Below are 11024 nucleotides of genomic sequence, written 5' to 3' on the forward strand. Positions count from 1 at the left end.
GTGTGGAGGAAGGCCCGGACTGGGAGGGCATGGTCCTCTGTGTGGAGAGGGGAGGGATGTGGGTGCCAGGCTCCCTCCCCAGAGCTCCTCTGGTCTCTCAGGAATTGCAGCTGAGAGAAGCCCAGAATGAGAATGCCCGCCTCGTGGATGAGAACTCCCGGCTCAGTGGGAGAGCCACGGAGAAGGACCAGGTAGCCACTCCACGCAGGTGTTGTGTGGCTTGGGATCCTGCGAGGGCCCTGGCCCCTGGCAAGGGGCTGTCTCCTCCACACCTGGAACGGGACTGGAGTAGGAAGGGTACTGTTCTCCCCGGTGAAGGAGCTGGTGGGACAAGGCTCACACACACACCCAGCTCCCTGCCACTCCCCCCTCTCCAGGTGGAGTGGGAGAATGCAGAGCTGAGGGACCAGCTCCTGGGTGTGACACAGGAGAGGGACTTGGCCCTTCGCAAGAGCCAGGGCCTGCAGAGCAAGCTGGAGAGCCTGGAGCAGGTGCTGAAGGTGAGAGGGCTGCGTTGGCGGGGGAGGAGGGGAGCGTATTGGTACCTGGCACAGAGAGGACAGTGGGACAGTAGAATGTGCCCTTTGTGGGGCACTGGGGTCTCAGGCCCAGTCTTGGAGCCACGAGCCCCTTTCCTTTTGTAGCCTTAGAGGGTATCTGGAACACATGTTATCTGAGCCCCCCTCATCTTAGATCCTTACAGAAATGGTGGTGGATCTCTGGCCTTGACACAGGGTCTTGTATTCCAGCACATGCGGGAGGTGGCCCAGCGGCGGCAGCAGCTGGAGTTGGAGCATGAGCAGGCTCAGCTCAGCCTTCAGGAGAAGCAGGAGGAGGTCCGGAGGCTGCAGCAGGTGGGGACAGGGTGTTGAGGGGGCAGAGTGCTGGAAGAGTGGGAGGTTGCTAGACCTCAGCCTAGTCATCCACATCCAACAAGCATTTAGTGAGCACCCACTATGTGCCAGGTGCTGGGGGACAGTGGGCAAAGACCATGTCCCTGACCAATCAGCAAATAAGCTGATCTGTGATTGAGATGATCCCAGTGGGGGAGGTGGGTAGGGTTATGTGACTGAGTGACTGAGGGACCACTTTAGGTCAGCAGGGGAGGTTTTAATACCTCCAGGTCACGAAGGAGCCAGCTGAAGAGCACTCCAGGTAGGGGACCAGAAGTGCCAATGCCCTGTTGTGGGAAAGAGGTTGGGATCCAGACCAGAGTGGCTGGAACGTAGTTGGAGGGACAGAACAGCAGGGGCAGGCAGGAGCCAGATCACCTTGAGCATTCAAGGCTGTTGAAGGAGTTTGGATATTTTGCTCTCTGAGTGGTTGGAAGCTATTGAAAGGTCCCCAATAGGGAGCAGCATGATGTGACTTCATCATTTTAGAAAGTGACATTGGCAGCGCCGTGGAAGATGGGCTGGGGGAGTGGGCATGGAGCGGGGCCATCAGGTGTTGGGGCTGTTGCAGGGGTCCAGGTGGGAGATAGTGGCCATCTAGACTACGGAACAGGCAGTGAAGGTGGAAACAAGTGGATGCATTTGAAGTGTATTTTGAGATAGAATCAACAAGACTCCACGGATTCCAGTCGTACAATGACAGTCTCCACTCTGTTACCCGTTTGCTGAGTAAACCCTGATAAAGGGTGGGGCTTTCACTCCCCAGGACCTGACAGGCAGGGAGTCCTGAGTTCTGAGTTCTGTCTTGGCCAAGTTTGGGTTGTGTGTTAAACATTCAAGTGGAGATGCTCATAGACAGTTGGATCAATGAGTCTGGAGTCATGGGGAAGGTGGTCTTAAAGGTAGTTTTGGGGTCATTAGTGTGTCTAGTCATTTGACTAGAGGGGCCTCTTGGGAGAGAGTAAAAAGTATAAAGTGGGCTCATAGCACCCCAACATTCAAAAGGGGAGCAGGAGAAAGAGACTGAGAAGGAGCTCCCAGAGAGATAGGAGGGAAACTGGAGGGTGGATGCCCCGGAAAGAGAGACAGCATCAGGCCCACCTCTCCTTGACCCAATTGCCTTCCGGCCTAAGGTATGGCTCAGGGTTAGGAGTCTGAAAGAGAGGAACCCTCAGCCCCCCTTCCTTCTGCGTCTCCCCTTCCTTCCACCTCTTTCTGCCCTCCATCCTCCCTACCCTCCCTTCCATCTCCCTCTGTCCCACCCCCATTCCTCGTCCTTCCCCTCCAGCATTTTGCCTCCTCCCACCTGTAGGCCCAGGCAGAAGCTAAGAGGGAACATGAAGGGGCCGTGCAGCTGCTGGAGGTAAGTCCCTGGAGGTGGCCACCAGCAACACCAGCTGCGGGGGAGGCAGGGGAAGTTCAGGGAGAGCTGGAGGGGACTGTGTGGGGTGTGGGGTTGCAGGAAGGGCCCTTAAATACGCTAGTGCCTGGAGAATCCCCTCCACCATTGGCCTGTTTCTCAGGCTAGGGCACAGCCAGGCAGGGTCTGGTGGCAGGAGTCTCATTACCCCCCGTCCCTCCTCCCCCCTCCCAGAGGTCCCTTCACCTTGAAATAGCCTTCAATATAGGAACTGCTCAGTCAGTCCAGGGAGCTGGCCAGAGGGTGTCCACTTGGGCCCCTGTCTCTCCCTCTCCCTCTCTGGGTGATGACACACTGTCTCAGGATCTAATCTCTCCTCTGTGCTTTCTTTCCTGCCACAGTCTACCCTGGATTCCATGCAGGTACAGCCTCCCAGTCTCCCACCTCCCTGGCCCAGTGAGCTGCATCTCCTCCCTCAGGCCCAAGTGGTCCCAACTCTCATGTTCAACAGAGCAAAGAGTGACCGGAGCAGGCCTGAGAGTCTGTAGATGGGCTGAGGTTCCCACAGGACATGTGGGCCATCTCCCTGTCCCAGACCTGCTACTACACCTGGCAGACATGGGACCTTCCCTCCTCTAAAGCCTAGCCGCTGAGCCCATGAGCAAGTTCATCATCAGCCCAACCCATGATCCTCTTGACATTGGCCAGGGGAGGGCCCCTTAGGTTGTGACTCTCAGAATACCTGACGAAGAGGTCTTGAGAATTGGCTCGTTCTTGTCACAAGATGTCCCTAGCTCCCGTGTGTGGTCTCTCTGGGGACCTCTCTGAAGGCAGGGATTTGGGTCACTGACTGTGGGAGGGTGACAAGCAGTGGAGCCAGGAAAACTCCGGAGCTGATCTTGGTGGTAGTGATGGGATGGGAGCCATCCCTTTTGGCCTAGAAAGCAGCCAGAAGCAGGAAGTGCCGCTGCCTGGGGCGAGAGGGTGTGCTGAGTGTGATGCTGGCCCAGCTCTTCTCTGGAGGAGAGTCATGTGATGCCTGACAGCTCCAGCACTTTACCCTTAGCTTAAACACTACTAAGGGCAATGGGGCAGCCAGGCCCAGGATTGATACCCAGGCCTAGGGGCTGGGCGATGTGGTCTGAAGCCTGTGTGCGGCTCTGTGGAGATGGCACAGGTTGGGACTGGGCAGCTTTGCCGGGCCTGGTGGCTCATGGTAGGTCTTGGCTCAGGTCCGGGTTCGAGAGCTCGAGGAGCAGTGCCGCAGCCAAACAGAACGCTTCAGCCTCTTGGCACAGGAACTCCAGGCCTTCCGCCTGCACCCTGGCCCCTTGGATCTGCTCACCTCAGCCCTGGGCTGCAGTACCCTTGGGGATCGCCCACCACCCCCCTGCTGCTGCTCCAACCCCCAGCCCTGCCGGGGATCCGGCCCCAAAGGTAAGGTAGACTCCCAGTGCCATGAGCCTGGAATCCCCAGGCTTGGGGATTTGTATAGAGCAGAAAGTTCAGGGTCAGAGAAGGCTAGCAATTCACCCGAAGTCGCACAGCAAGTTAGAGCCAGGTCTGGAGTGACTGTCCCCGAGTCTGGCCCAGGTGTCTCAGGCCACTGCTCCTTCCCTCCAATAAGACCTCTGTGTTCGTGGTCGGGATTTGGGCTCTAGAACTCGATGGCAGGCAGGGTGGGCTTGTAGGGAGTTGGGCGTCAGACCTGAGGGTCCCAACTCTGTTCACTCAATAGTCCATGTCATTTTGAGCTTGCTGCTAAACCACTGGGCCCCTGGTTTCCTAAGTTATAATAAAAGAAAAACTCGGTACACCTCATCAAGCTGCTCTGAGGATCATGTGAAATAATATATGTAAAGTTCCTCTAACTCTACTCAGTAGGTTTTCCCAAATATTTCCCTTCTTGTAAGGAAACCCAGCTATGGCGGGCCTGACCCCCATGATCCAAGCAGCTGGACTTTGGTCCCTGGTCTCTCTTCAGGCCACAGACCCCACACCCACCCATGTGCCATCTTTTCTTTAGACTCTGACCTCCCGCCGGGCTCCCCAGGACGCTGCACCCCAAAGTCTTCTGAGCCTGCCCCTGCCCCCCTTCCCGGGGTCCCTCGAAGGACAGCCAAGAAGGCAGAGTCTCTCTCCAACTCCTCTCACTCTGAGTCCATCCACAACAGCCCAAAGTCATGCCCTACGCCTGAGGTCAGTGCTGGGGAGGGGCCTGGGTACTGGCTCTGCCTCCTCAAAGTGAGAGGGGAGGTGGCCCTGACCTCGGTGGGGTCCCCAGGAGTTGGGTGACCTCTGGCCTATGAGGGGTCCCACGTTGGGAAGTGGAGCCAGGCCCTGGGAGAGAAGGCCCCGTAGATTCCTCCTGGTCCGCAGGGAACTCAAGGAGGAGCCATCTTGGTCTCCAGGGCCACCCTGAAGGCCCTACCTGGAGCCCCACCCCTCTGGGGCTCAGGGAAGCCCTAGAGAAGTCCTGGGTTGGCCGGAGGGAGGTACCGTGGCGCCAGGATCCACATAATGAGACTGTGCATGAGAGTGGCTGCAGCAGAAGCTATGGGCGTGTGAGAAAGAGCACAGGTTCCGCGATTCCCATCCCAGTGTTGTCTTAGCAAGGCCCTTTCTGGGATTTGGTTTCCTTGTTTGGATTTTGGAGCTAATAAAACCTGCCTTGTAAGTTTGTGATGAGGATTAAATGAAAAAAATATAAGGCGAGTGCCTCCCTCAGTGCAGAGCACACACTAAATACTTCAATGTGGCAGCTACAGTATTATTATCACCGAGTTCTTGGGCATCACTCCCAACTCTTCCAATCACCTCCTACCTCCCAAACTCCAGAACGTGGAGGGGCGGGCTGGAGCCGCCCTGCGGCCCCAGGTTGTGGGAAGAGGTAGAACCCAGCCCCGGCCCTCTACTGCCCCCTTGTGGGACAGAGTGGTGGTGCTGGATTTGGATGCCCAGTGCTCAGTGCTCTTCTCACAAAGGCACAAAGGGACTTCTTTGTCCTTCTGCCTCCTTGCCTTCACCTGTTCATAATTCGAGTGCTTTGCTGTGTTTTTACCTTAAGGAGACAACTGCCACTGGACACCCACCCATGCCAGTGTGGCCGGCCCCCTCTCCGGTGGGGAAGGTGGTCGTTTCCTGTGGAAGTCAGGGCTCCAGGAGGGACCCAGGTTGTCCCCACTCCCTCTCTCTGCAGCAGCTGGGCTTTGCTAGGATCTGCTGGCTCAGGAGTGGATTTAGAAAACAGCGGGGCTCATTGCTATGGGCCTTGTACTCCTTTTCCCTTCTCAGAGGGTCCTCCTCTGGCTCAGCCTGGACACCTGCCTGCTTGGCCATTGGCCCTGGGTCATGGCGAGGACTGGCCCTTTCTGTTTCCCCCCAGGTGGACACAGCTAGTGAGGTAGAGGAGCTGGAGGCAGACACCGTCTCCCTGCTCCCAGCAGCACCAGAGGGCAGCCGGGGAGGAGCCAGGATCCAGGTCTTCCTAGCACGCTATAGGTGGGCCTCTCACCCTGCTCCCTATCCCCCCAGCATGTGGGGTGGGTGGGAGGAAGGGGTCTGGAGAAGACAGAGGCATCTGGGGAAGATGGGGTTGGTACAGGGATCCCAGTTGAACATGTGCTCTTAACCTAGTTGGGCCAAGGTGGGTGTAGTGAGCAATCTCTTTGGCTAAAGGTGGACAACCAAGTCTCCATAAAGGCCTGGGGCAGTGGGGAGAGGAAATGAGATATGGAGGTAGGATGTAGGTCACAGTCCTCCTCCTCTTCCTCTTCCTCCTCCCCCCCTCCTTCTCCTCCTCCTCCTCCCTCCTCCTCTTCCTCCTCTGTGCCTCTTCCAACAGCTACAACCCCTTCGAGGGCCCCAATGAGAATCCAGAGGCAGAACTTCCGCTTACTGCTGGCGAGTATATCTACATCTATGGCAACATGGATGAGGATGGCTTTTTTGAAGGTAGGAAGGTGGTGGGGTCCTTCTGTCCATTCCTCTGCTTTTAAGCTCTTCTTCCCAACGACCTCCACCCATCCATACCCTCTCCCCAGCATGCTCGGCTCGGCCCCCGTCACTTTTCAGACTCACCTACAAGGCAGCAGAGACCTGGCAGCCTGTAGGGCAGGGGAGAGGAAGGGTACTGGGAAAGGAAGGAGAGGAAGGGTACTGGGAAAGGGGCAGCTGGTCTGACTGCAGGTCAGGCCAAGGCCTCGCACAGTGCAGATGACAGACAGTGACACGGGATTTTGACTGAATTCACTTCTGTGCTGGCAGACAGCACATGGCAGTGTTCAACACCAGCAACATCGAGGTCAGACAGGCAGCACAGATCTGATGCTGGACTCCAGCTGGGTGTAGGGAGGAGGAATCAGGCCCAGGCACGGGGTGGGCTTCAGAGCAGTTCTCCAGGGGGCAGACCAGGCAACTGAGGCAGATGCCCCATTATTGAGACTGGGCAACAGGGCCTGGGGATTTCTCCTTCTCTCAGATTACTTGACATGACATGCTGTGTGCCCAATTCCTTCCTTCCTTGACGTCCCTCAAATAAACAACAGCACATGTTACAATACTTGGTGGTCAAGTGTTCAGGGGAGCTGGCACAGGCGACAGAACTGACCTTTGGTCGCTGCCTAGACTGACCGCCAGTCATGCTCCCGGCCCCGGGCCTGCCTCTAATCCCATCCGGAACATACTTCAGCACGCACCTCCTCAGAGCACGGACATCCGCCTACATCCTTGTAGCATCAGTGTCACCTCCGGACTAGATAGAAACGCACCATCTCAGCTTCACCCAGACCTGACAGAATTAGAATCTGCATTTCAACAAACCTCCAGGTGATTCACGCGCACATTAAAAATGAGGAGCCCTGTGCCGTATGGCCGCAGTACTGTGATCACACTTACGAAAACGAACAGTAACTCCCTAATCTAGGTCTCGACTGCTCTTGTCTTTTAAAAGTACTGACAGGCAAACCTTGATTTGAATCAGATCCTTAAGATCACCCACTGACCATGGCTAAGATGCACTCATTGGACTGGTTTTTCTCTCCCTCCTCTCTGCCTTTCCCTTCCCTGCCCTCCCGTCGCCAGGGGAGCTCATGGATGGCCGAAGGGGCCTGGTTCCTTCCAATTTCGTAGAGCGCGTGTCGGACGATGACCTCCTGACCTCCCTCGCTTCGGAGCTGGCCGATTTGTCCCACAGTTCAGGCCCTGAACTGAGTTTCCTGAGCGGTGGTGGAGGTGGCAGCAGTAGCGGGGACCAGAGTGTCGGGGGACGCAGCCAGCCCAGATCAGAGGAGGAGGCTGCAGGGGATGAACTCAGTCTGAGCCCCTCACCCGAAGGCCTGGGCGAGCCCCATGCTGTGCCTTACCCCCGCCATCTGGCCGTCCTCAAGCAGCTGGCCCACAGCGTGGTGCTGGCCTGGGAGCCGCCTCCTGAGCGAGTGGAGCTGCATGGCTACCAGATCTGCGTGAATGGGGAGCTGCGTCAGGCCCTGGGACCTGGGGCGCCCCCCAAGGCTGTGCTTGAAAACCTGGACCTGCGGGCGGGGCCGCTCCGTGTTTCTGTGCAGGCCCTGACCAGCCGGGGCAGCTCTGACCCTCTGCGCTGTTGCTTGGCCATGGGTGCCAGGGCCGGGGTGGTACCTACCCAGCTACGCGTCCATCGACTGACAGCCACTTCTGCTGAGATCACCTGGGTGCCCGGCAATAGCAACTTGGCTCATGCCATCTACCTCAACGGGGAAGAATGCCCCCCTGCCCGCCCCAGCACCTACTGGACCACCTTCTGCAACCTGCGGCCTGGCACACTCTATCAGGCCCACGTGGAGGCTCAGCTCCTACCTGGCGGATCCTGGGAACCAGGCTGGGAGAGGCCGGAGCAGCGGACTGCCACCCTGCAGTTCACAACACTCCCAGCAGGTCTGCAGGCTTGGACACTGACTGAACACCCAGTAGGCCAGGCACTGGGGGGTAGAGAAAGGAGAGACTGCTGTTATTAGCATTTCCAGGGAAGTGGCAAAGTGGGCGGTATCTTCAGGGGTGAGTGTCCTGCATTACTGGGTCTGTGTCTCTTCCCCCCAGGCCCTCCCGATGCCCCCCTGGATGTGCAGATTGAGCCCGGGCCCTCTCCTGGAATCTTGATCATCAGCTGGCTCCCCGTAACCATAGATGCTGCTGGGACCTCCAATGGCGTCCGCGTCACAGGCTATGCCATTTATGCGGATGGGCAGAAGGTACGGCCTGGTGACTCTGTCCATCTGTACCCTAGGACCAGGAGGTGGGTCTCTCCTTGCCATGCTCTGAGGCCTAGTCTCCCCAGCCTGGCACAGTGATGCCCAGCCCCTGGCATTTTGGCCCTAGGTAGCAGATTAGTTAAGAGCATGGGCTTCGGTAACTGGGATTCTAAAAACCATCCTAGCACTGAAGCCCTGTGCCAGGTGGATTAAATGAGACAGGCAGGGCAAGGGCTCAGCACGGCGCCTGGCCAGTGCGAATCACCGCGGTCCTTGTGTCCTCACACTTGGTCATCCCAGCTTCCCCTTCCCGTCCTGTGCTCCCTCTACCCTGCAGATCATGGAGGTGGCCTCACCCACAGCGGGCAGCGTGCTGGTGGAGTTGTCCCAGCTGCAGCTGCTGCAGGTGTGCAGTGAGGTGGCCGTGCGCACCATGTCTCCCCATGGCGAGTCGGCCGACTCCCTCCCAGCTCCCGTGGGCCCGGCCCTGGCTGCGGCCTGCCTGCCGGCCAGGGTCTCCTGCCCCTCACCACGGCCAGGCTCAGAGGCCAGGCCGCCCCTTGCTCCAGCCTCTCCAGTTCCCGGAGACCCCAGCTCTCCCCTCCGATGCCCCGAGCCCCATGGAACTAGAGAGCCCCATGGAGTTCCTGCAGCAAGCCATCCCAGAGAGACAAGAGGATCCCAAGAGGAGCCCACAGCACCTTGCTCCCAGGTACCCTACTGGGCAGGGGGCGCAGGTGGAGGCTGGGAGAAGGGCCGGGGCTGGGGCCCTTCCTCAGTGCCTTCCGTTCCAGGAGGAGGCCGGGGCAGCTGTGCTGGGCACCTCGGATGACAGGAGGGCCAGAGAGCCAGCCGTGGGGGAGGGAGCCCCTGGCCCTGCAGCTTCCTCACTGGCCCAGGACGAGGCTGAGGGGACCGCGGGAGAGGCCTGCCTGGCACCCTGCGCCACGGAGGGGGCACCGGCCCTGAAGGTGCCCTGTGCTGAGGCCAGCCTTGGAGGAGACACAGGGGCTGGGCTGAGGCCCAGGGCTGAGGTACGGGGTTAGGGATGTACTGTGCCACCTAAAGAATCGGGCCTGCCTCCTTGCCTCCTGTCAGCCAAAGCTTGGCCCCCTCTGCTGGTTCTGTGCTCTGGTCTGTGCTGCGTATCTGTCTATTTCTTTGCCACTGTATCTTCCCAGATTTCTCCTCCACCCCCTCGCTGTGTATACCCCCATTTGGGACACGACCCTCTCCCTCTGCCAAGGGGTTCCTTTCATTCTGGCTGGGGCTGACCCTGCCAGGGTGCCCCACCCTGAGTCCTTCTCTGCCCTTCCCCCTACCACCACCTCGTTTGTCTCACCTCTTGCAGAAGGAGGACATGGCAGAGCTTGGGGTGCGTCTGGTGAACTCCCTTGGGGACCATGGCCGAAACTCAGATCTGTCAGACATCCAAGAGGAGGAGGAAGAAGAGGAGGAAGAGGCGCTGGGTTCCAGGGCTTGCTCTTTCCAGAAGCAGGTTGCTGGCATCAGTGTCAGGGAGAATGGGCCCAAGGTAATGGGGTGAGGAGAGGCTGGTGGGCCCTAGACCTGGGGTTCCAGGGGTCTCTACCCCATGTGTCAGCAGCTGCTCCAGCCACCAGTGAGTGCCAGCAACTTTCTAGGTGTGTGGCCTGGGCCCTGTCCTGAGCCCCAGATAGGAAGTGGCTCAGGATTGACCTCTGCCCTCCTGGGAAGAAAGGGGAGGATAAGGAGCTCTTTGCGGCACCTTCTCTGGCTTCAGCCCACCAGATGCAGCTCCCTGGCCGCCTGAGATCCCTGTGTTGGGAGCTACTGGGGAAGGAGTGGGGAGTCCTCTCTGCTATTACAGGCACTGCCTGCTCCTGTCACTCAGGGCCCTGAGCATCTGGGCAGCCATATCCTGGGTGTGTTCCCTCATTCTGTCTTTGGCTCTGTCCTGGACACACCAGTGACTTTGGGCCACCCCCATCCCCACCTCTCGTCCTTCCTCTTGGAGGAAGCTAAGGGAGGGCTGTGAGGTTACCTGTAACCCCTGCTCTCATCTGAGGGCAAAGGTCACAGCTCTTTCTTTTTTCCCATGGACCTCTCTTCCCTGCTGCCCTCCTCCCCCATTTAGAGCCCTTCTCTGAGACTGACAGTGACGAGGAGATCTTGGAGCAGATCCTGGAGCTGCCCCTCCAGCAGTTCTGCAGCAAGAAGCTTTTTAGCATTCCGGAGGAGGATGAGGAGGAGGAGGAGGAGGAAGAGGAGGAGGAAGCGCCTAGGGCACGCTCTTCTTCCCGGGACCGCAGCCCGCGGGAGCCTGCATTGCTGGAGCTGGGCAGTGACAGCAGTCATCCTCAAAGACCTGGACCATGTCCCTTGTCTCCTGAGCCCTGCAGTGCCGGGGACCACCTGGAGGACATGGCAGGACTAGTTGGTGGAAGCAGCTGGGCAAGAGGAAGTGGCTCGACCGAGAAGCCCCCAAACCGCAAGCGGTCCCCAGATCCCCGCGAACACTGCAGCCGCCTCCTCAGCAACGGCGGGACCCAGGCTGCTGGACGA

General features: G+C 58.6%; 1 protein-coding gene across 1 annotated transcript in view; it reads left to right on the forward strand.

The window, feature by feature from the left end:
* Window positions 1-11024, forward strand: part of BZRAP1 (benzodiazepine receptor (peripheral) associated protein 1) — a 25595-nt gene that overhangs the window by 6438 nt on the left and 8133 nt on the right. Inside the window, 14 exon segments of the mRNA XM_006756226.2 lie at window positions 378-500; window positions 750-854; window positions 2206-2256; window positions 2655-2675; window positions 3486-3690; window positions 4280-4452; window positions 5639-5754; window positions 6098-6207; window positions 7336-8166; window positions 8329-8480; window positions 8818-9192; window positions 9275-9514; window positions 9832-10036; window positions 10597-11022. Of these exon segments, the coding sequence (XP_006756289.1) occupies window positions 378-500; window positions 750-854; window positions 2206-2256; window positions 2655-2675; window positions 3486-3690; window positions 4280-4452; window positions 5639-5754; window positions 6098-6207; window positions 7336-8166; window positions 8329-8480; window positions 8818-9192; window positions 9275-9514; window positions 9832-10036; window positions 10597-11022 (3133 nt within the window).

The sequence above is a fragment of the Myotis davidii genome, unplaced genomic scaffold (genome assembly GCF_000327345.1).
Source record: "Myotis davidii unplaced genomic scaffold, ASM32734v1 scaffold993, whole genome shotgun sequence".
Classification (NCBI taxonomy): domain Eukaryota; kingdom Metazoa; phylum Chordata; class Mammalia; order Chiroptera; family Vespertilionidae; genus Myotis; species Myotis davidii.